We start from the raw sequence: 25,257 nt of genomic DNA on the forward strand, positions 1-25,257 counted from the left end.
ACATGGCCCAACGCCTATTTGCTCGAACCCGTCACGTTGAATCGTTGGTGGCTGAAATACAGAGTCTCAAAGATGAGGTTAGAGGACTCAAGCATGAAAATAAACAATTGCACAAGCTTGCACACAATTATGCCACAAACATGAAGAGGAAAATTGACCAGCTGCAGGAAAATGATGGTCAAATTTTACTTGATCACCGGAGGTTTGTGGGCTTGTTCCAACCGCATCTGCCTTCGTCCTCTGGGGCTATACCTCGTAGTGAAGCTCCAAATGATCAACCTCTGATGCCTCCTCCTTCTGTGGCCCCGCCGACTGCTGAAGTTCCTCCTAAGCAGCCTATGTGAAGACTCCCTCATGTATTTATCTGCTTAATGTTCCTTTTTTTTTTTATGAATGTACAAGTACTTTGCAAGAAGTTGTGGTAGAGATTGCAACATCATTACCTGCATAACGGAACAAAAGTAGGACTTAAACACACAAACCAGAAAACAAGAGAAAAACAGAACAAGAACATTTAAAATTATTCAAAATAAAGATGAAAGATAAAAAGCTTGGGTTGCCTCCCAAGAAGCGCTTTCTTTAACGTCTTGCAGCCGGACGATGCCTCCAGTAATCATCCAAAGGGAACTGGTTCTTGGAGAGGTACAACCTCCACATCATGCTCGGCAAAAGGCTCGTAATATGGCTTGAGTCTATGCCCATTCACTTTGAACACGTTTACGGTCTTCGTACTTCGGATTTCCACTGCACCATGAGGAAAAATATTAGTTACAACAAATGGACCAACCCATCGAGAACGAAGCTTACCTGGAAATAATCGAAGGCGAGAATTAAATAGAAGAACTTTCTGTCCAATGACAAAGTTCTTCCTTAAGATCATCTTATCATGAAATGCCTTTGATTTCTCCTTGTATATTCGACTTGACTCGTACGCATCATTCCGGATTTCGTCTAACTCATTTAATTGAAGCTTCCTTTGCTTACCGGCAACACTCATGTCCATGTTGTAGGCTTTGATCGCCCAATAAGCTTTGTGCTCTAACTCTACTGGAAGACGGCATGGTTTCCCATAAATTAACCGAAATGGGGACATTCCAATAGGAGTCTTATAGGCAGTCCTATAAGCCCACAATGCATCGTTCAAGCGCATGCTCCAATCCTTCCTACTAGGACTCACAGTTTTCTCCAAAATTTGCTTCACCTCACGATTTGATACTTCTGCTTGACCGCTAGTTTGCGGATGATAAGGTGTAGACACCTTATGTGTGACATTGTACTTCCTAAGCAACGCTTCAAATGTTCGATTGCAAAAATGACTCCCTCCATCGCTAATGATTGCTCTAGGTATTCCAAATCTTGCAAAGATGTTACTCTTAATAAAATCTGAAACAACTTTTGAATCATTAGTTTTGGTGGCTTTTGCTTCCACCCATTTAGAAACATAATCCACAGCCAATAAAATGTAAAGTAAACCATTTGAAGATGGAAAAGGTCCCATGAAATCAATGCCCCACACATCAAAGATCTCAACAACCAAAATAGGGGTTTGTGGCATTTGATTTCTTGGGCCCAAGTTACCTGTTCGTTGACAACGATCACATGTTGCACAAAACTCATACGCATCCTTAAACAGACTCGGCCAATAAAATCCACTCTCTAACACCTTAAGTGCTGTCCTCTTTGCTCCAAAATGGCCACCACATGCATAAGAATGACAAAAAGTTAGAATAGATTTAAACTCAGATTCGGGGACACACCTTCTAATTAATTGATCAGTGCAATATTTCCACAAATAAGGATCATCCCACTCATAGTATTTGGCGGTTTTGACAAGCTTATCTTTCTGAGCACGTGTAAAATCATCCGGAATCTTTTTGATGACCTTGTAATTGATAATATCTGCATACCAAGGGTCAGTAATCTTTAATGAAAACAATTGCTCATCCGGAAAACTCTCACTTAAAGGGATGAGATCTTCCTCTGTGTTTGAATGCACAAGTCGGCTAAGATGATCTGCTACAACATTCTCACTCCCTTTCTTATCCTTGATCTCTAAGTCAAACTCTTGAAGTAGAAGTATCCATCGAATGAGTCGCGGTTTTGCATCCTTTTTTGTGAGTAGATACTTTAATGCTGCATGGTCAGAAAACACAATAATTTTAGTCCCAATCAGATAAGATCGAAATTTTTCTAAAGCGAATACAACAGCTAAAAACTCCTTCTCTGTTGTTGAATAATTCAACTGGGCATCATTAAGTGTCCGGGATGCATAATAAATGACATGAGGCACTTTGTTGACACGTTGCCCTAGAACTGCTCCGACTGCATAGTCTGAAGCATCGCACATCAACTCAAAAGGTAAACTCCAATCTGGTGGCATGATCACAGGAGCTGTGGATAACAACTCCTTAAGCTTGTTGAATGCTACCACACACTCTTTATTCATATCAAATGATACATCCTTTTGAAGCAAACGACACAACGGTCTAGAAATCTTTGAGAAGTCCTTCATAAACCTGCGGTAAAAACCTGCATGTCCCAGAAAAGAACGAACCTCCCTGACAGTAGTAGGGAGAGGTAAAGAACTAACAAGTTCTGCTTTTGACTTATCCACTTCAATTCCCTTTTCAGATATGATATGCCCTAGAACTAATCCATGAGAAACCATGAAATGACATTTTTCCCAATTTAAGACCAGATTAGTATCTTGGCAACGTTTTAAAACTAGGGACAAATTATGTAGACAGGTATCAAAAGAATCACCATAAACAGAAAAATCATCCATGAACACTTCAATTATTTTCTCAATCATATCAGAAAAGATACTCACCATACACCTTTGAAATGTGGCAGGTGCGTTGCAAAGTCCAAACGGCATCCTTCGATATGCAAATGTACCAAATGGACATGTGAAAGTCGTCTTTTCTTGATCCTCTGGAGCAACTGCAATTTGATTATATCCAGAATAGCCATCAAGAAAACAATAATGAGAATGACCAGCTAACCTTTCTAACATTTGATCAATGAATGGGACTGGAAAGTGATCCTTGCGTGTGGTGTTGTTTATCTTCCGATAGTCTGTACAAACTCTCCAACTATTTTGCACACGTGTAGGCACTAGCTCATTAGCTTCATTCTTAACAACTGTGACTCCTGATCGCTTTGGAACTACGTGAACAGGGCTCACCCACTTGCTGTCTGAAATAGGATATATGATGCCAACATCAAGAAGTTTGATAACCTCTTTCTTGACGACCTCCATCATGAGAGGGTTTAAACGACGTTGAGCTTCCCTTGTTGGTTTTGCACCTTCCTCCAACAGAATCTTATGCATACATGTAGCTGGATTTATACCTTTGATATCTGTAATGCTCCAAGCTATCGCAGTTTTATGATCCTTCAGTACCCGGATCAGTTTCTCCATCTCCTCTGCTGTGAGTTGTGATGATATGATGACTGGTAATGTTTCTTCCTCTCCCAAAAATGCATACTTCAAATATTCAGGAATCGATTTAAGCTCCAATTTTGGTGCCTGAATCACAGAAGGAAGATTTTTTTTGTTAGAAATAGGAAGAGAAATAAAATAGGCAGAAGATTTACCGTGAATTGGTGAAAGAGACTCAAGATCTGCCATAGTCTGAATTAATTCTTCATCAATGTGCTCGAAAGTATTAAGCTTTTCATGTGTAATGCTATGCACTAACACCTTTTCTAAATTACCTTGTCCCACACTTTCATTAAAACAATCCTGCACAAAATAGTCAAACGCATCAATAGAGAAACAAGATTCAAAATCAATAGGGTACCTCATAGCCTCGAAGATTTTGAATTTGACAATTTCTCCATCAATTTCCATGGTCAAGGTACCATCATAGACGTCAATCTTTGTACGTGCCGTTCTAAGGAATGGTCTTCCCAATATAAGAGGAAGTGCAGTAGGCATAGGGTCATGTTCCATCTCAAGAACAAAAAAATCAGCAGGAAAAATAAGCTCATTCACTTGCACAAGTACATCCTCCAATAAGCCTTTCGGATATCTATTTGAACGGTCTGCCAACTGGATTATTACCTTTGTTTCCTTCAACTCTCCAAGGTTCAATGATTCATACACTGAATATGGCATCAGATTGATGGATGCCCCCAAATCACACAATGCTCTCCCAAACTCTTTCCCTCCAATTACACATGGAATGGTAAAGCTACCGGCATCCTTCAACTTTGGTGGTAGCTTCCTTTGCAAAACAGCTGATGCTTCCTCACTTAATGCCACAGTTTCTTGATCATTGAATCTCCTCTTGTTTGTACAAAGCTCTTTAAGGAACTTTGCATACTTGGGCACTTGTTTTATGGCATCTAAAAGAGGTAAGTTCACTTGGACTTTCCGGAAAGTATCCAAGATTTCCTTATCAGTTTGCTCTTTCTTAGACTTCATAAACCTACGAGGAAAAGGAATAGGGACACATGAGTTAAATGAATTTTGAATTTCTTTACTTACCTTATCAGAATCTTTTTTGTTCAATTCTGTATCTTTAGGAGACTTTTCAGTTTCTGTTGAATCCTCATCTTGCTTAAAAATTTCTTTTCCACTCCTTAAAGTCATAGCATTTAACTGCTCCGCATTTGGATTTGTCACAGTTTGGCTCGGTAACCTTCCTGGTTGGTGTTGTTGCCCCATCAAACTTGCTAACTGACTCATTTGACGCTCAAGGTTTTCAATTGCTTTGTCTGTTTTCTGTTGATGAGATTGAGTAGAGTTAGCTAAAGAAGCAATTAAATCCTCAAGAGACTTACTTGGAGCTTGTTGTTGTTGAGGCTGAAATGGTGCCTGCGGTCTTGCTTGAAAGAAGCCAGGCGGACGGTTATAGTTGTTGGGAACAGATTGTTGTCCGTTGTCTTGATTGTTCCATTTTAAGTGTGGATGATCACGCCATCCTGCATTATAGTTGTTGGAATAGGGATCATACGTTTGCCTTTGTTGCCCTTGAAACCCTCCTAACGCATTAGCTTGCTCAAGACCACCTTGATCCATCAACGAAGGGCAAATGTTCGTGGCATGTCCCATCATTGAACATACACCACACACCTGTTTTGGAGCCACAATAACCTGTTGCACAAGATTAGTCAAGTTAGCTAATTGTAATTCAATACTAGAATTAGCACTTACCTCGTTAACTTTCTTAAAAGGTAGCTCATCTCTCCCTCCAAATTGTCGTGTGTTGCCAGCAATGTTCTTTAATAATGCCTTAGCATTTATTGGTGTCTTGTCTATGAATGCTCCTCCACTTGCTGCATCAAGCATTATACGATCAGTACCACATAATCCTTCATAAAAATACTGTATTAAAAGATGCTCTGAAATTTGATGATTAGGACAAGATGCAACCAAATGTGTGAATCGCTCATAGTAATCTCCAAAGGGCTCTCCATGTTGTTGTCGGATTGCACATATGTCTTTCCTTATGCTTGCAGCTTTGGTGGCCGGAAAATATTGCTCTAAGAATGCTTGCTTCACCTGATTCCAGGTGTTCATTGATCCCGGAGGTAAATTGTAAAGCCACTCCTTTGCCTTAGCTTCTAATGTAAATGGGAATGCTCTCAACTTGACTTGCTCCTCATTCACATTTGCTGGTCTCATTCCTGAGCATACTACATGAAACTCCATAAGATGCTTGTTGGCATCCTCTGTTGCGAACCCATGGAACTTAGGCAAATAGTGAATCATGCCGGACTTGAGCTCACATCCTCCTTCGTCATTTGGATATGTGATGCACAATGGTTGTTGATCCGTGTTTGGCGTTGCCAACTCCCTGAGAGTACGGTTGTCAGCCATGTCTCCTTGTGGTTTTTCCTCCTTTATTGAACTAAAATGTGGTGGAGACGATGATGATGGTACGGACACCAATGCTTGATTCTGTTTGATTTCTCCTCGAACCTTTCGAAGTATTTGTTCAGGCTCAGGATTGTAGGGAGCTATATCAATGCTTTCGGACCTTCGAGTTTGCATATACTACAAAAAGTACCTGAAATAAACCCAAAACCAAAAACACTAAATAGACAAGAAATAGAAAATAATACAAATAAATAAAAATAAAATATAAGCAATCAGAAATAACAATCCCCGGCGACACGGCGCCAAAAATTTGGTAGAAATTATAACGCACCACAAAGTAGCACACAATAATCCTATTAATTTTCCTTATTAACACTAAGATTTGTCAATTGTAGCATATGAAAATAAGGGTCTTTCCCGCAGAAGATTGTTTTATCCAAATACTTAAAATGTCACAAAAACGGGTGGCTGTCTCCACTGACCAGCCACCAAACAATAATTATTAGACTAACTTATACTTATCCAAATGCAACGAAATTTTATACACCTAAACTAGACACACCAAGCTATGCTCACACAAATTTTCGGGATTTTTGGAATTGATTTACTATTTAAATTAAATCGTACAAAAACAGTACAGAAACCAATTTTAAATAATACCAATAGATTTTAATTCACAAGTTAAGAAAATGAGTTAGGGGACATGCTTTCCACCACCAAATAATCATGCAAGTATGTTATGTTTCATTCAAATTTACGATCATATTCGGGGCTTCAAAACAGCCCCTAACTACTAAAAATTAGTTACACATTATTCTCAAATTAAACCAAAAGTAAAACATAAGTTTGGAAAGATTTAACCGAGAAAGATAGAGTGGAGCTTTGATCTCTGCCGTGCTTCTGTGCTTCTGTTTGTTTCTTGCCTTCCGCCCAGTTGACCTGGCCTCTGTCTCTTCACTGCTCACTGACCTGCCTCTCTCCTCTCGCCTTCTCTTCTTTCCAGTCACGTCAGCCCAGCTGACTTCTCTGCGCCACTCTCGAGCTGCCCAATGGCAGCTCCCCCCTCTCCCGCTGCTTCTCTTTCTTCTTATCCCCCCTTTCAGTCCTCTCTCTTCCTGTTTATTCTTCTTTCTCTAAGCCCCCAAATCCTGTCCGCACTCTGACCTCCTCCTTTTCTGCACGTTGCTTCTTCTTTTCTTTTCTGTCAGTCTGTCCCGCCAGTGCACTCTCTATCCTGTCTCCATCTTGCTGCCTTATGATTCTTTTTCTATATCTATTTTTCTTCGCCGCACATGCTCTCTCACTCCCGTGTCTATATCCGCGCTGTCTCTTTTATTTTATGCTTTTCTTTCCCTGCCATTAACTCTCTGTCCCGCTTCGTTTCTTCGCCAGCCAGTTCGAGTCCCATCTCTTTTCTGTTTTTATTCCTTCTGCAGTCCACGTTTTTCCACTCCCTCTTCTTTATTTCTTTGCAGTTTATATTCTTTTCTTTCTATTTGTCTCCCATCTCTCTGCGCACTTCTTTTGTTTTCCTTTTCTGCTTGCTGTGCTGTTTTCTGCTTTTCTCGCTGGTTTTTGTATTGCTGTCATGCACTCCTTCTTTCTTCCACTAGTCCATGTCCTCCCACTTATTCTTTTATTTATTATTCTTCTCACTGCTCTTTTGCTTTCACGTTTTCTGCCTTCTGATTTCTTTTCTTTCTGCCATCCCCGTCAGTTTCTCCACCTCCTACAGCCATTTAAATTCACAATTAGTGCTCCACTTGCTCCACTTTAATGAAAACAATGCTAAAACAAAAATAACTGTATATTAACACAAGGTAAGGTAAAATGCCACAATTTTAACACAAAAACATCACAAAGACTTTAGAAATGGATGGTATAAATGCATGAAATATATGAATTATCACAGTCGAATGCAATAAAAAATAAACCGTTAGAAATGGGAAATAAAAAAGACATAATTATTATTATGCACAAATTACTTCATGCATAAGTTAAAAGAAAAACAGATCACCCATATATATGATCATCTTTTCTCCTTAATTTGTACTAATATAATAGAACTAACTAATTACTCGACATACTTCCTCTCAACTTCCGACCACCGCCCCAGACATACTCAGCATGGTGTTGCCTACACCGGAACGACCCAGGATGCCGCGTCGGCGAGCACAAGCACCGCCTTGTATCGCCGCCACCGCTGCCACCTCCAGCAGCAGCCTCTCCAACCCTTCTGGCCGCAGCTGCAGCCGTTTGCAGGTTCACTGCCCTCTCTACCGCCACATACGCCTCCAGAAGAAGCCACCTGCGATGCTGCTGTAGCACGGCCAAGCCTCTCACTCTCCGTCTCACCGAATTAGGCACGCCTGAAGGGTGACACATAATTTCTAGCCTCCAATTCCAGAAAACTGAATTACAAAACAAAATGGTAATTTTGAAAATTGAGAGCAGATTGAGAAATTGAGAGCAAAGGAATGTGGGAAGGGAGGTAGCTACAGAATTATACGGAGGAATAAGAATATATTTATAAGAGGGGAAGATGGCTAAGCCAAGTTAATTTGGCATGAAAAGAAGGTAGATTTTCGATATGATTCCCGGGAAAGAAAAAGCTACAATTTTTGCTTTTAAATGATGCTTTAATTCTTGAGGAGGAGTTTGTGATGGTTAAGGTATGAGAGGTTGTGTCAGAGCCCAGGCAAGCCACGGCTGCGCTAGTTGAGTCGTTGTCTGTTAGCGATAGACTTGTATATAACACGTGTATATTGTTATCAATAAACTCATAAGTATGATATATAAGTACTTAAGTTTCAATACGATTCTAACAAACACAAGCTTAAGTGCAATTGTATCCATACATAAATTTGATACGAATATATCACTATTTAAGTTTTGGTACAAAAATCTCGATATGTAACTATAGTATATACATAGCCACATATGTACATAAAATGCATATATATAGAGAAATTCAAGCACAATGATATATAACTTTTAATATTATAGGGACGAAATAATAATCATCAAATAATATTTTTATTGTTTATGTGAATCAATATATAACCTACATACCAAAAACTCAATAATTACTACAACCTAATTAATATTGGAATGTTACAATTAAAAGTCAAGAACTATAGTTAGTTTTTAGCCACTTAATACTGAGGTATAATGGTATTTCTTTTCACTTATAAGTGAGAAGTCTTAGGTTCAATTCTCATAAAAAACGAAGTTGAACCATATTATTAAGGCTAGTCCAGTGTGAGGTTTATTCCTCTTCTTAACCCTCAGTGTAAATACTATCGTTTGTTAATAAAAAATCGTTTGTTAATAAAAAATAATAATTCTAAAGGAAATATATATATATATATATATATTATTTTTGTCTTTGTTTTTTTTGGTTTATGAGTGATGCAAAGGAAACTATTTTTTAGATTGTATTTTATAGAAGATATGATGTTAGGAAGGGATCAGGATCCTCTCCTAAGCAAGGGTGAGGATCCTCTGACCAAGCTTATTTGATCGTTAAAATTTTATCTAACGACTACAAACAGAAGGCTCCTCTAAAAGTTATAATAATTGTAGCCGTTGGATAAAATTTCAACTGCCCGATGAACTTGGTCAGGAGAATCCTTATCCTTCGCTCAGAAGAGGATCCTGATGCGTTAGGAAGGACGGTTGGAATCTCTATCTAAATCATTAATAAGGGAAGTTAATCATCATCTGCTATAGCATATAGTTGATAAAATATAGTTTTTTCAAAAAAAGTATTTTTCCTAGTTTTTTCATTGTCGCAAAACTTAAATCGTATCATGTAAATTGTTTTCTATAAATACGCACCAAACCTAATGAAACAACTTTTATATTATATGTTCCAACTAGCCCACCAGAGAGAGAGAGAGAGATGTGGTGAACGAGGATCCTTTTCAAAGAGGATCTAGGGATTTTTTAATTGTGTTCGTTTATCATATATTGTACAATTAATTTTTATCAATTATTGTTTATATTTGATTTTAAATAAAAAAATTTATAATAATTTTTTTATCGTACAATATACAATAAATTGATATAATTAGAGGATATTCAAAATCTTCTCAAAGAGAATCAAGAGGATCCTCATTTCAACTTTCACATGGATTAGATGCTACTAGTACTTTCGCTTTTGAATTCTACCACGTGGGATACACCTGTCCTTTTCTTAGCAGCAAGTTTTTATTCGTGATCAATCGACAGCTAGGCATTTGGGTGCAAGTAACATGATATTTACATGGTAAGACGCTCTCATAAAGGAACAAATTCATTATACACAGTATAATTCAACTTTATCATTTGTGATACTGGTCAGCTGTATGGTCCGTCATTTGTGAATGTCACGTGATCAACCAGTTGATTAAGTTGTCTTATCAAAATTTTTCTATAACCATGAATTTAATATAATGATATTATAGCTCATTTTATTGGAATCGAATATGATCAGAAACACCAAGTGTGACGCGATCAATTAATTTAGCGTCTATACTGCTCATTTTTTCAAAATATCCCGTTCATGTGTATTCCTCATAATTTATCATTTTATTTTCTACAAATTGATCATTTGCCTCTGTTGAAAACTTTACAGAAGGTCGATTCAATTGAAAGTTAGGAAGTGCAAAAGGGTTGTATTAAAAGGACACAGAAAAAGAATAAATCTGAATGTGCTTCATGCATGCTTTTTACACTGCACCAAAGAATTTTTGGTTAAAGGAGGAAAAGAGAACCATTTAAGAAGATATTTTTTAATATGATCGAAATACGAAATAATACACTATTAGGTACAAAATACTTCTAAGCCGAAGTTAGTTCTGTGCATGTTGGTGGTAGGATTCGAATTTCTAAATAAGACGACGAAGGAGGTGATCAAAACTCAGATTAACACGTGGCAGCATCTAAGCATTCATTAAGGGCATTACTGTCAATTTCATCGTTTCTTTCTTCCTCACTTGTGGTTTACTTCGCACGTGTCTGAAATCCACTCTGGTTCGCGCTAAACCCTAGCACGCTTTTCTTCTTCCTCCACCGGTAGAGGGCTGGAGCATCCACATCCGACCCAAAATTATCGGAAGTTACAATATGTTCGGGTCCGGATCCTACTCCGACGTGTACAGAGCCCTCCGAATCTTCGTCAACCTTAATGTGAGGTCCGCGGCTACCAGTCGGCGTTACGAGAAATCGAAGCCCTCCGCCGCCTTTGATGGGTTGATGAATCCAAATGGGTTCTCGAATTATATGCATTTTTATCAAAGGGTACGTGTTTGTTCTATAAAGTTCCTCACTTTCTTGTATATTGGCATTTTAGTATGCCCGTGAGTTTCCTTTTTCCTTTGATGTTTGGATGCGATTGCAGTGCATCTGTTTGTGGGTATTTTTTATTTTTCTGGGATTTTTGTGCTTGCTGTATTTGCATGGCTCTTGGGATTCATCTAACTGATAGGTGGAAAATTTGAGATGGGTTTGATTTATTTGAGATGAAATGTTTCTGAGTAGGTGGTTTTTCAGGTTGAAAATCTGTACTTTGTGTGATGGTCATGACTTTTTTGGATTTCAGTGATGAAATTTTGTGGTGATTTATGTTTATGTCATTCTGTTCGAATTAATCATTTGGATTTAAGACTATTCGGTTGTAATGTGGGTAGCTGGGATTCTGTCCAACTGATCAATAATGTCGGAGTTTTGGGAAATTAATGGGAGTTTGTGCATAGTTGCTTGCATAGCTGCGGTTCGATTGAGTATAGTTTTGTTTGTCTATCATGTTTGTAATGGACTTGAAATTGCAATGCAGCACGTGTGATCAGATTTTGTTTCAGTGATATATAGTGGTTAATAAGAATGTGAGGTTGCTACCATAATTCACTTGTCATGAAATCTTTGTGCATTTATAATTAATAGATCATGTTTCCATTTGTATCTAGTCGAATGACATGACTAATATGACCATGCGTCAAGTTCACTTTTGTACAGTGAGTATCTGAAGACAATTTGAAAAAACTGAATTTAGATGGTTATGACATGATAAATTTTGAAGTTCATTGTCTTTTGTTTGTTAGGTTGAACCTTAGGCTTTAATTTCTCCCATCAGATTCTGAATTTTTTTTATGAAAAGTAAACTTATCTTTACTGGAAGCTGCAGTTACTTACTAAGCTTGTAGCTTACACATTGTTATCTGACATTTCAGTGTAACGGAGAATAGTGAGAGAAAGATTGCTCATTGCCAAATCATAGAAAAACTACTTAGTCAACAATTCTTTTTACGGAATCATATAGCATCGTACTTTGAAGACATCAACGCCTTGCTTCTTTCGATGTTAAACCACCTTCACCATGCATTAAGGCAGTTTCACTTGGCTCTGCTACTCTCATGCAGCAAATATAATTACAAATCAAATCCCACCCGAACCTTGTATCTCTCTACCACCACAACGCCTTGTACACATGCCTCACCAACTTACCCTCGTTCTGATCTCCTCACGCTCAGCTCCAACGTCCAAACCCTTCGCCAAACCAAGCAAGTTCACGCCTCTGCTCTTCTCAACGGAGTACTGCCCCACAGTGTCTCTCTATGTGCCTCCCTCATGCTCAGATACGCCACTTTCAGATCCCCAGAAACCTTTCACCATCTCTTCCAACAAACAGTCCAGCATTGTCACACTGCTTTCTTGTGGAACACCCTCATACGGGCTTGCTCCATTGCTCAAGTTAATGATAATTTTCAGGCTTATAATCAAATGGTTCGGAGCGGTGTTGGACCCGATGACTATACTTTTCCTTTTGTTCTCAAGGCATGTGCAGACCTTTTGGAGGTAAAAAAAGGGATGGAGGTTCATGGGATTGTTTTTAAAGTGGGATTTGATTATGATGTTTTCGTTGGAAATACCCTTATGTTGTTTTATGGTAATTGTGGGGATCTGAGAGATGCAAAGAGGATATTTGATGAAATGCGTGAAAGGGATGTCGTCTCATGGAATACAGTTATTGGGGTGCTTTCGGTCAATGAGTGCTACGTGGAAGCACTTGAATATTATAGAGAGATGAATTCGGCAATTGGGTTTAAGCCAAATGTTGTTACTGTTATCAGTGTGCTGCCAGTTTGTGCAGAGCTCAAAGATGAGTTGATGGTGATCCAGATTCACAGCTATGTTGTGAAGGTTGGTTTGGATCTTTTGGTGACTACTGGAAATGCATTGGTTGACGTGTATGGGAAATGTGGGAATGTGAAGGCTTCAAAACAAATTTTTGATGAGATAATTCAGAAGAATGAGGTTTCTTGGAATGCATCTATTACCAGTCTCTCTTACGTGGGGCATAATTTGGAAGCCTTAAATACATTTAGGTTGATGATTGATGTAGGGGTTAAACCAAACTCTGTCACCATTTCTAGCATGCTACCAGTGTTAGTTGAACTAGAATTCTTTGGAGTTGGCAGAGAACTCCATTGTTTCAGTGTCAGAACAGGTATTGAAACAGATATCTTCATTGCCAACTCATTAATTGATATGTATGCAAAATCAGGCCGTCCAAATGAGGCATCGAATGTGTTCCAAGAGATGGATAAAAGGAATATTGTTTCTTGGAATGCCATGATTGCTAATTTTTCTCAAAACAGGTATGAGTTGGAAGCCATTGGACTTGTGAAGCAAATGCAAGCTCATGATGCAATTCCCAACTCTGTAACCTTCACAAATCTTCTTCCAGCTTGTGCTCGTTTGGGTTCCCGCCGTCTTGGAAAAGAAATCCACGCAATGACAGTTCGCATGGGATCTGCCTCAGATTTGTTTGTCTCTAATGCTTTGACAGACATGTACGCAAAGTGTGGCTGTCTAGGTCTTGCTCGAAATGTGTTTAACATCTCCGTCAGAGATGAGATTTCTTATAATATACTTATAGTAGGTTATTCTCAAACTACTGATTGCTTAGAATCTCTGAGTTTGTTTTCTGAAATGAAGCTTAAGGGAATGATGCATGACGTTGTTTCCTTTATGGGAGTTATATCAGCTTGCGCAAATCTAACTGCAATCAAGCAGGGCAAAGAGATTCATGGATTTTTAGTAAGAAATATTTCTGATACTCATCTCTTTGTTGCTAACTCGCTTTTGGATTTTTATACCAAATGTGGGCGAATTGATCTTGCTGCTAAGGTCTTCTATTGCATGCCAAGCAAGGATGTAGCTTCATGGAATACTATGATTTTGGGATATGGAATGCTAGGTGAGCTTAACATTGCAATCCGTCTTTTTGAAAAAATGAGGGAAGAAGGTGTAGAATACGATTCAGTTTCATACATTGCAGTTTTGTCATCTTGTAGCCATGGAGGGCTAGTTGAGAAAGGGAAAAAATACTTTGAGGAGATGCGCACACAAAATATTGAGCCAACAGAAAAGCACTATGCTTGCATGGTTGACCTCCTTGGGCGAGCTGGCCTTATGGAAGAAGCAGCAGAACTTGTTAAAGGCATGCCAATTGTACCCGATGCCAACATTTGGGGTGCTTTGCTCGGGGCATGCCGAATCCATGGGAATTTAGAGTTGGCGAGTTGGGCAGCAGAGCATCTGTTTGAGTTGAAGCCTGATCATTCTGGGTACTATATACTTCTTTCAAACATGTATGCAGAAGCTGGGAGATGGGAAGAGGTAAACAGGGTGAGGGAACTGATGAAATCAAGGAAAGTGAAGAAGGACTGTGCTATCAGTTGGGTTCAGGTTCGGGACCAGGCGCATGCTTTTATAGTTGGAGATGCAATGGAGACATTAAATTCAGACAGTTGGCTCGCAGAGTCTTAGATGTTTTGACCCAGCAGAAGCAAGAAAAGAGAATGAGTGGTCAGCCATGAAAAGGAGATGTAGACAGAAGCATAAGCTGAAGTAGTTGATCAAAGCAATTCTTTGCCTCCAGAAAAAAATGAGAAGATGGGAGAGGATTTGAGAAAGCAAATAGGTGCCACAGCTTATATCGATGCAGCTCTGAGACTTAGCAGGTATATAACTTAGAAGAATTTTAAATTTAGAAAGCAATTAACTTAGAAGAATATAAAATTTAGAAAGCAATTCTTTGCCTCGATACATTTGCTTGAATAAATTAGAAATATGTGGCTTAGTTTTGTCTCTCCCTCTTCAAAACTGGTAATGACTGATAGTAAATTTAATCTTACCCAAGAGACTTGTTCCCCCCACCTCTTCTTTTACATAGTATAACAATGTGTTTCAATTTTATGCCAGTGCGCATTTGTCACCGGTCCAATTCATGAAAAGAAATTTGATTATTTCTTGGTTAGGTTTTGTTCCACTCATTTGTTTATCTTAAGAAGATCGTTCTTTTTCTTCCTCTCTCTTATTTTGTTCCGCATCATAACTCGCTTGCTAGATTTTCATTTTGTTAGTACTGCCTCGGTTGTGTATATTTGATTCAGGTAATTATTGATTCGTGCCCATGTAATTGATGAGTTAATGAAGAATGAAAAGGAGATCAGAAACTCAAAAAAAGTACTTATCAAGTACTTTCGAGAAAAGCATTTCCAAACGGGCATGTAATCCTGACAGAAAACACAGAAAATGATCTTATTTGTGCACTCTAGAAGTGTAGATATATTGCCAATTTTTGCACGATTTTCCTTCACTCAAAGAATTCAGGGGTCCCAATGGACTCTACCTAGAGCCACAGATGGGCATATCTGAGTCGAGTTTACAGCTGGTGTGAGTGGGAGCCATGGTTTCAACGCAAAGAACAACTTTTCCATGGCACGTAATTGTATTGTGTTAGAAGAAAACTCGTAATTAACTTGTGATTAGTGGGCTGACATCTGTTTTAAGACTATTCTAATTCATAGAATCCTTCCGTTCGGCTCTGACCTTCCAATTTGGCTACGCATTCGCATTTGCTCTGGAGTTTCCTACGCATTGGAGACTTGTGTGGCGGGCTACAGGCTTCTGACCAAAAACGCAAATCCATTGCTTTGAAACGGGATTCTCTTCTCTCTCTTGATACCTGCCTTTTGGAGTGATGAGGGTCCGAGTCAACACGCCGCCAACTCGGAGTCAAAGTATGACTTTTTCCTTCCAAACCAAAACAAAACCTCACACCAACGGGAAGGGATGCCTTCCTTTTAATCCATCAAATTAGGAAATTCATACTATTAAAATTTAATTCAACGGTTATAAACAGGAGGTTCATTTTAAAAGTTATAATAACTTCAGCCATTTGATCAATTTTCAACGGCACGAATCTCTTGATTTGGTAGATTAGAAACAAAAGATTCGGAGACGATCCCTTTCGCACACCAAAAACACAGAGATTCTTACACCTTGGTGCAAATATTAAAGATTAATATTACATTATTTACCCGAATGAATATTGGCGTCATATTATTTATATGAGATGTCATCATGGCATATTCAATGACATAATAACATATTAGTGCGTCACTGTTATATCAGCATGCATATAAATCTGTATCTGTTTAAAATTGTAACTAGAAGGTTAAAAATATATTTGGACAATAATACGCTTCTAACAACATCTGACACTTATCAAGTTCTTTTTACAGAAACACTTCTATGAGCTAAAATACAGAACACAAAAGAAATTCAAACGGCCCTCCTTGTTGTATATTTAGGTACCGTTTGGTACGTAGACAGGATGGAACGGGACGGGACAGGACGGAACAGGACGGGATAGGATGGGACGGAACAAATGATGTAAATATTAAAAAAGATAAGGAGAAATTGTCATAAAATGTTATAAATTTGTGTTTCACGGATGTGGAACGGGTCGTTCCAAGAGGAAGAGGTGGAACGAAAAATCAGTCAAATTTCGTCCCATGGGACAACCCGTTCCTCAGTTTTTAGGCGCACCAAACGTGGGACGGAACGACTCGTCCCGTTCCGTCCCGTGTACCAAACGGTACCTTAATACATGGAATACTATACAATTTGAAGTCATTAAATTCAATAATTGACATTTAACAGCTAAAAATCTTGATAATAAAATTGAGAATTGTTATTAGCATTTAAAAAATTTCATTACATACTCTAAATTTTCTATATTTAAAAAGAAAAAACATTTGTAAGTCGTTCAAAATAAAAAATTTAAAATGTCAATGACAGTTTTCATAAAATTAAGGGGTTAATTAGTAGAAGTCACCCACAACAGGCGCAATTTGTACTCGTTTTCTTTTTCATCCGCTTTCCAGAGAAACCGCACATGTTGGCCGGCCCACCATGTTCCCATGTTCCCATGTTCCAAAAACCCCACCCCTCCTTACTTCCCCCGTATATAAATATAGCACCGCCAACTGTTTCCGCAGCCTCCTTCCCCTCTCCAAACCTCACCCCACCTTCTCACAGATCTTCGCCTAATCCCTCTTAATTTCCCTTTATTTTCACTAATTTTCTCTTAATTCATATTTAGCGTTCGAAAAATGAACTCAATCAGATCCTGCGCCTTCCCAATCATCGGGTTCATGTTCATGGCGCTCCTCAGCCTCGGCTACGGCCAGCAGGCGCCAGCTCCTGCTCCCACCAGCTACGGTAAGTCCATCAATTTCTTCCCTAAAAAAATCAAATTTGCAATTTTTATTGTGTTGGGTCGGTCCAAAAATTTGACAACTTTATGGGTTTTTTTCTGATAATTTTGTCTAATTTTTCTGGGTTCGAATTGTTGCAGGAATGGCGATCGATCAGGGAATCGCTTACACGCTTATGATGGTGGCGCTTGCAATTACGTACCTCATGCATTAAGAGATTGATTTTCTCAAATTTTCTTGGGGCAGAAAAACCGAATCAGAAATCACATTGAGCATTATTGTTGTACATCTGGTGATATTATAAAAATTTTAATTCTTTTTTTTTTTAATTTTTTGTGTGTATTTTTCTCTTATTTCAGATGGAGAAATTTGCTTTGTAGTTCAAATATTAATATAAATTAATTTATTATTATTAGCTCAATATTTCTGAATTATGTCTCGTTCGCTTGGAGGTTTTGGGCTGCGGCAGCCAACCTGCCCTTTCACATTGTCTCGGTCAATTCATGCCTTTTTTAAAATATAATTTTAACAAAAAAAATTATATTTTTATATTAAAAAAATTAATCTTGATATTATTTATTTTACTATTTATTTTATATCGATAAAATTCAAAGTTTTTAATCATTTTCATTAATTTTTCTTTTTTAAAATTAAGCTGACCACACAGAGTGGGCCTCTTTGTGCTTCATCAACCTCCGTTCAGGCCTCGGTGTTTGTTTTGGACCTTACTGGATCACTGATTTTAGCCCATGGTATTATTTTATTTTTATTTTTTAAACAAAACGATAAGCTAATAATTAGCTAGCCAGAATTAGGTACATAACTCATCGCATGCATGTACAGATGTACTGCTTTTGAATTTTTGTAAGTCGGATTAGTGACCTCCTTTTGTTTGTGGCATTGTTTACTAATCCGTTACTGAGTAAGGAATAATCCAACTGAGGTTAAATCGGTGACCTCCTTCATGTAATGGCACTGCTTACTAATTCACAATTTGGTAAGGGAGTTGGATCGAGGAGTCAAAATCTGAATTGTTCATGTTTACTTACAATGAACGAAACTCCAAACTAGAGTTTAATTCTCATTCCTAACATATTCTTCGTTTACTAACACATAATATTTGGAAGAAGAAAAAAAAAGTGGTGGATTATTTACATTATTCCGTAACATTCCCATTTCCGAAATTTTAGCAAACATGCCCAAATTGAAACAAATTACCAACTTTAATTCCACGTATTGGGTCTTATTTGTGTTTCATTCCCAAATGGTTAGTAAGCACAAAAATAATCCGTTATCAAGATTTAAATCTTTATTTATATAGCAATTACAAATAACTGCACGTGTCAAAAACTCACAAGTGAAGACAAACCCATGTCAAGGTTTACGGAATTGGATCCGCTCCGGACCTTAGTGTCCGGAGCATAGAGATCAATTCATCTGGGCTGCACAAATTGAATTCAACAGTCTCCATTAACTTATTTTTCTAGCCCACCATACAAAATCAACAACTTTGATTTCTTTTAGACACCAATCAACAATCTAGATGATTTGATCCTTAGACTCCGAACATTAAAGTCCTGAGCGGATCCAATTCCAGGTTTAACCTCATTGTCTTAATTTGATTAGCAGTAACTAAGAAAACGACATGTCAATTGTTGGTCGAAGAATACGATAAACTGAACAAACATTTGCACAATCCCAAACCACATAAAACCAAAATCATGACGAAACTGTGCAACTTTTCAATTTACAATTGAAAAGTTGAAAACGCACTATCTAATTATTATTATTTTATTTTTTTTCTAATCTAAAATGTATCTTATGAATGGCGCTGTAAATTAAGGATTATTATATAAAAAGTAAACAAATAGAAATAATGAATCATAAACAAATTTCCTAATTTTTCTGTTTTCCCTTTCAAATTTTTTAAAGACTTTCTCAACTTAAAAGACAAAACTTAAAGAAATAAATGGTTATCGCTGCACCTGCACTTCAACAAAATTCTGAGGATGATATGTCTCCGCCGGGGCATGTTATTAACGATGCTAGACATTTTCTGCACTCAATCGCCCACTCGTGACTCTTTTCACCAAACGGGAGGCTAACAAGGTTGCACACCGCTTGGCTCGGGAGGTTCTTTTTATGGATGGACAAATAGTTCGAGGGAATCTATGATATTATCAGTGATCTTATGTTTGAAGAAAGTTTAGACTTGTAATTGTATGGTGCGTGATGTCTTATTTTCTTAGATCGAGTTGAAATCCTAACGAAGTTTTTATCAAATTCTATGCATGCACCTGTTCTTTTTTTATACGTATACCGTACTCTGTCAAAAAAAGTATAAGATTAAGTGCTGAAACTTTTTGTTTTATACGAACGTCATTTGGACTTTTGCTAGATAGTTTTTCAATATTTAGCACTTTTTATTTTTATACAAACGTCATTTGGACTTTTGTTTGATAGTTTTTCAATATAAATCTTATACACTAAATCTTAAACTTAACATGTTTAAGAAGATAACGTTGTTTTTTATGTACCCTGTTTATATCATACTTAGGGCATCCGTATTTAGATCTCGTACAAATATTCGAGGAACTTAAATGTAATTATGTAATAAATGAATGGGCAAATATGTAATAAGTGATGAGCCCTTATTCTATAAAAGGACTCCTCACCTAGGCCAATTCTTAGGCCTAACCCCTCACCCTCTCAAAGCTCTGACTCTCATAAGCTCTCTCCATCTATCTCCCTCACAAATAGAGAAATACAATATCAGTGTGGACGTAGCCCAAACATTGGGGTGAACCACGATATATCTTGTGTTATTTACATTTCTTGCAGATTCACGGTCGGATTTACGTTGTTCCAAGACCTCCGGTTTTGTGCATCAACATTTGGCGTCGTCTGTGGGAAACGACATAAACAACTATGTCGATTCTCTCTCAAGTTTTCATACCACCACCGTGAATCTGCAAAATCACAAAAATCCAAAAAACCAAATCTCTCTTTCCTTCTCTCTCTCAAGTTTGGTTTCTCATAACAACAAACTTGTTCGCTGGGTGTAGATGATCAAAACCAAGAACCAGGCTTTATTCACTGGGCACCTTGTTGAGCCCGAGCTCGCCAACAATTACTTTGAACGGGCTGGGCTGGTCTCTTGGTGCATGCAGCTTATACGGGCCATTAAAAGGCCCGGACTAGTTTCTCTCACCCAGACCCGCCGCCATCCGCCTTGCTTCCTGCGCATATATATATACGTGTTTTTGGCCATAAATCCTACAGTATTGCTGCAAAATCACCGAGCTCGTCTTCACGTTATCGACCTCTCTCCCTTCCCTATGGGCCTCGGCGTATGCCGCTAACCAATCACTGAGCTCGTCTCCTACGACATCACCGACGGCGTATACGACGTCGCATGATCTGAGTCCCACAATTCCCTCCTAGTCACTGCTATCGCCGACGGATCTAGCTTTCAACCCCTTTCGCTCCCTCCACGAGCACACGCGCAAGGTCAGCTCCTTCAAGAAACACGCATACTACGTCGTATAATTGGTTGGAGACGAGCTCGATGAACCTACAGATCTGCGTTTTACTGGCGAAGCCGGAGAGCCAAGCAAGCGGCAGGGTCAACACCGACGCAAGAGATGATCAACCTGTTGTCCGCCCTTCAAAAAGACATATTTACCCCCAGGTTCTACATCGCAGCGGCCACTGATAACATGAGTCTCCAGAAAGCTCGACTACTCGAAGAGAACGTCGATGAGAGTTCGAGCTCGCAGTTCATGCAGATCTACCAGAGCAGGAAAATGGGTCAATCATATTTCACATCTATTTTGAATACTTTGATTACTTTGGCTCATGGTTCTAGCTAATGATCAGAATTCGACCCCAAGTGATTATGTGCAATGGGCCTATGACTTGTGTTCCACTTTGTGTAATTGCGTTCTTATTCAAGGTTGTGGGGAGTAGATGGTCGTTTGTGTTTTATGTTAAGAGTAAAACAAAGAGTGCAGCGGCTCTCCCTGAGTGGCTTGCTTCTTTACAAGTTAGGATAGCAGATCAGTTCTTTATCCAATAGCCTCAGTTACAGAATAAGTATCCCAGAGCTTACTATGTCGGTTGTCTCATGTAGTTGATCTGATTCTACTGCTGCTATACGTGCTCTAACGTCCAGGTTTTCTCAATACAAATCAGGCAAGAGGATTGAAAAGGGGCATGTTTCGATTCTTAGAGAGAGAAACCACCGCATATATGCTCTCTCTCTCTATCTCTCTCTCTTCAATTTCTCTGCGAGAGCACATAGGAAAACAAAAGCAAAGCAGAAAAGATGCAGAAGAAAGGCAAAAGGAATCAAGTGAGCCGCGGGAAACAAAAGCAGAAATGAGAAAGAAAGACGAAAGCAAAAGCAAATCAGAAAACGAAAGCAAAAGCAAGTGAGTGTGCCTGGAGGTGGAGAGATTAGGGTAAAGGAACAGAAAAGAAAAAGAAAAAAGATCATGTCGTTGGGAGAATATTTCAGAAAGCAGCAAAAGAGAAAGCAAAAGTAAGGAATAAACACCCCACCAGAATGATGTGATTTACTTTTCTTGGTTTTGTATGATATGATTTATTTTTCTTATCTTTCGGAGACATATGTATAAACCCCATCAGAGGGTAATAAAAAAAAAAACAAAAAAGCCTAAAATAAATGGGCTGGAATGTTGTGTTGAGGGCGAATGCCCATAAGCCCAAAAAAGCACCAACCAGGTGACCAAAACTATGTCTAGTACTACAAAAATTTATTCGGCACCCTGCCGCTATTATCACCAACCAGGTGACAAAAAGTACGCCCAGTACTACAAAAAATTATTCAGCACCCCGTCGTTATTATCGCCAACTAGGTGATCAAAAGTACGCCCAATACTTCAAATTATACATGAGCATTACTCATATCAATCATACATAAACATTCATGAGCATTACTTATATCAAGCATACATAAACATTCATGAGCAACACTCATGTCAACATTTATGAGCAACACTCATGTCAACATTCATGAGCATCACTCATGTCAACATCCATGAGCATCACTCATGTTAATTAACATAAACATTCATGAGCATCACTCATGTAAATCAGCTTCAAAAGCTTCATCTACAAAAGCTCTAGCTTCAAAAGCCTCATTTACAGAGCTCTAGCTTCAAAATCTTCATTTACAAAAACTCTAGCTTCAAAAGCTTCATTTACAAAAGCTCTAGCTTCAAAAGCTTCATTTACAGAGTTACAGCTTCAAAAGCTTCAGTTACAAAAGCTCTAGCTTCAAAAGCTTCATTTACAGAGTTACAGCTTCAAAAGCTTCAGTTACAAAAGCTCTAGCTTCAAAAGCTTCATTTACAGAGCTACAGCTTCAAAAGCTTCATTTACAAAAGCTCTAGCTTTAAAAGCCTCATTTACAGAGCTCTAGCTTCAAAAACTTCATTTACAAAAGTTCTAGCTTCAAAAGCTTCATTTACAGAGCTCCAGCTTCAAAGCTCCACTTGCAAAGCTTCACCTACAAAGCTTCAGTGCAGGGTATACAAATACCGCATCCGAACAACCGTCATTACGGCCCATACATGGATTCAAATTAAAGTCTCCAGCCAACAGACTCTATTGACCGAATACTTGGGGGACTACATTATGTACCATTTATTGGGCCTCAACTGGGCCTCATGAAAAATACTCGGGGGACTTAACCCATTATTCATGTATTGAGGAGCGAACCATTATTCTATAAAAGGGACTCCCTCACCATCATTAGAGAGCATCAACTCTAACTCATCACTTATGTGTTGAGGAGCGAGCCCTTATTCTATAAAAGGGACTCCCTCACCATTATTAGAGAGCATCAACTCTAGCCCATCACTTATGTATTGAGGAGCGAGCCCTTATTCTATAAAAGGGACTCCTTCACCATCATTAGATAGCATCAACTCTAGCCTATTGTTCATGTATTGATGAGCGAGCCTTTATTCTATAAAAGGGACTCCCTCACCTTCAACGCCACAAGCCGAGCCAACCAAGGCAACATAAGCCACGAGCCTCGCAACATGTGCTAGTTCTAGTTGAGCATCATTTCAAATTAAGCATCGCCTCATATCGAGCATCAGTTCAAGACAACATCTAGTTACTTCGGCTCACACATGGACTGAATTTCAAGTCTCCAGCCAAAAGACTCTCTTAATTGAAGACTTGGGGGACTGCTATTTATACCATACTTAGGGCCTCCGTATTTAGATCTCGTACAAATACTCGGGGGACTTAAATGTAATTATGTAATAAAGAAAGGGGCAAATATGTAATAAGTGAGGATCCCTTATTCTATAAAATGACTCTTCACCCTCACAATTAAAGGATGCCAATTCTTAGGCCTAACCCCTCACCCTCTCAAAGCTCTGACTCTCATAAGCTTTCTCCATCTCTATCCCTCATAAACAGAGAAATACAATATCAGTGTGGACGTAGCCTAAACATTGAGGTGAACCACGATACATCTTGTGTTATTTACATTTCTTGCAGATTCACGTTCGGATTCACGTTGTTTCAAGACCTCCGGTTTTGTGCATTAACATACCCTAACAAAAATGGTATTAACTTTTCCTTTCGTAAAAATAATAATAATAATAATAATAATATTGGATTGATTCACGCTCAAATTTTATTCACTTGTGTTCTTTTTTTAGTACATATATATTTTGCATATTTTACACTAAGACAAGGAGAAATTAAGTTAAACCACACAATGGGCAACATAATTTGGTATCAAATTCGTTATTCACGATATTCGAATACTATCAGACCATAGTACTGAGTGGTTATCCACTTGCATTCTTAATTTATTATTTCATAATTTTTTTAGCACTTTGTTTGGGCCCAAAAATATTGTTTTGGGCCGAGCTTAGATCTTTTACGGCCCAGTATCTGATAGGCCGATTTTATATTCGTTCTCAGCCCAGAAGTCATGTACAGGTGTTATTGATATTTAGTCCATGGGCCGCACGGTTAAATTTGGCCATATCATATGGGAAGCTGGAATGTAGACAAATCCTGTTTTGAAAATAAGTTACGACAAGATCAGGATAATGAGATTCAATAAAGTTTGATAACAAGTTACGTTTAAAGTCCTATTGGGAATAGGATTAGCCGAGATAAAAGAGTTCTAATCCGAGAGGGATTGAGGTTCAATACAGGTTGGCCGCTATAAATAGAGGAGGTTGTGCATCATTCAAACCCCCATTCAATTCAACACACAACTGCCCTGCGCAAATTCTCTCAACAACCTTGAGACTTTTTTCTTTTCTTTTTTCGCCGACACACCTTCAGTTTGGATAAACAACATTGTGAAGGCAACCGGTGATATCTTTAGTCGGCATAGATATCACTGTCACTGTAGAACCAGCCGGTCTCGCAGTATCTTCAGTCGGCATAGATAGCACTGTGTCGATGGTGATTGGTTATCTATCCAAGTCTCGGTCGAAAAGGATTTCCGAATCCTTATTGGTTGATGTCATCTCATTAGCCTTCTCGGCAAAGTGAGGTGTTACAGTTTATTAGGCTTGGCACATTGCACGCTGAGTTAGTTTATGATTGGATACTCTTAAGTGAGATTTAGAGTTCAGCATTCCGACGGCCGAACCACGTTTATTGTTAAGACATATACCCGCTTTGAGTATTTGTGCCCTTACACTTTGGTGTCGATTCAGAGTGAGTTTACTCTAACAAATACCATCACTGTGACCGAATCCGATGACGACGATTTGTGAACTTCGTAAGAATAGTAGCCTTGTCTTCAGGTTCGAGAACCCAAGAGGCCGAGGCGTGTTCCTTCCTCGGTCGCAATCGCAAGACACAGAA

The 25,257-nt window shown here is 38.5% G+C and overlaps 2 protein-coding genes, 1 long non-coding RNA gene and 1 pseudogene across 3 annotated transcripts; 3 read left to right on the forward strand and 1 right to left on the reverse strand.

Moving 5' to 3' along the window:
• Positions 1–383: 383 nt before the first annotated feature.
• LOC103419262 (uncharacterized) lies at positions 384–6,210 on the reverse strand. The gene has a single exon (XM_070814079.1). The coding sequence runs from the start codon at positions 6,002–6,004 to the stop codon at positions 614–616; it is 5,391 nt and encodes a 1,796-aa protein (XP_070670180.1). The 5' UTR covers positions 6,005–6,210; the 3' UTR covers positions 384–613.
• A 4,474-nt stretch (positions 6,211–10,684) lies between these two features.
• On the forward strand, positions 10,685–15,134 carry LOC103400564 (putative pentatricopeptide repeat-containing protein At1g69350, mitochondrial). Its single transcript, XM_008339215.4, has 2 exons — positions 10,685–11,113; positions 12,043–15,134. The coding sequence occupies exons 1-2, from the start codon at positions 11,079–11,081 to the stop codon at positions 14,642–14,644; spliced, it is 2,637 nt and encodes an 878-aa protein (XP_008337437.3). The 5' UTR covers positions 10,685–11,078; the 3' UTR covers positions 14,645–15,134.
• A 1,899-nt stretch (positions 15,135–17,033) lies between these two features.
• Positions 17,034–17,803, forward strand: LOC103415782 (uncharacterized). The gene is made up of 2 exons (XR_526281.4): positions 17,034–17,386; positions 17,523–17,803. It is a non-coding gene; the product is annotated as an uncharacterized lncRNA (long non-coding RNA).
• A 3,223-nt stretch (positions 17,804–21,026) lies between these two features.
• LOC103415786 (UDP-N-acetylglucosamine transferase subunit ALG14-like) lies at positions 21,027–21,549 on the forward strand (annotated as a pseudogene).
• Positions 21,550–25,257: the final 3,708 nt, after the last annotated feature.

The sequence above is a fragment of the Malus domestica genome, chromosome 15 (assembly GCF_042453785.1).
Source record: "Malus domestica chromosome 15, GDT2T_hap1".
In the NCBI taxonomy this organism is placed as follows: domain Eukaryota; kingdom Viridiplantae; phylum Streptophyta; class Magnoliopsida; order Rosales; family Rosaceae; genus Malus; species Malus domestica.

What these genes read in the sequence shown, in the direction of transcription:
- LOC103419262 (XM_070814079.1), bottom strand. Translation starts at nt 6,004, where the DNA reads ATGCAAACTCGAAGGTCCGAAAGCATTGATATAGCTCCCTACAATCCT.
- LOC103400564 (XM_008339215.4), top strand. Translation starts at nt 11,079, where the DNA reads ATGGGTTCTCGAATTATATGCATTTTTATCAAAGG. An exon ending in ATATGCATTTTTATCAAAGG is followed by an intron (nt 11,114 to 12,042) that starts GTACGTGTTTGT and finishes CTGACATTTCAG; the next exon opens with TGTAACGGAGAATAGTGAGA.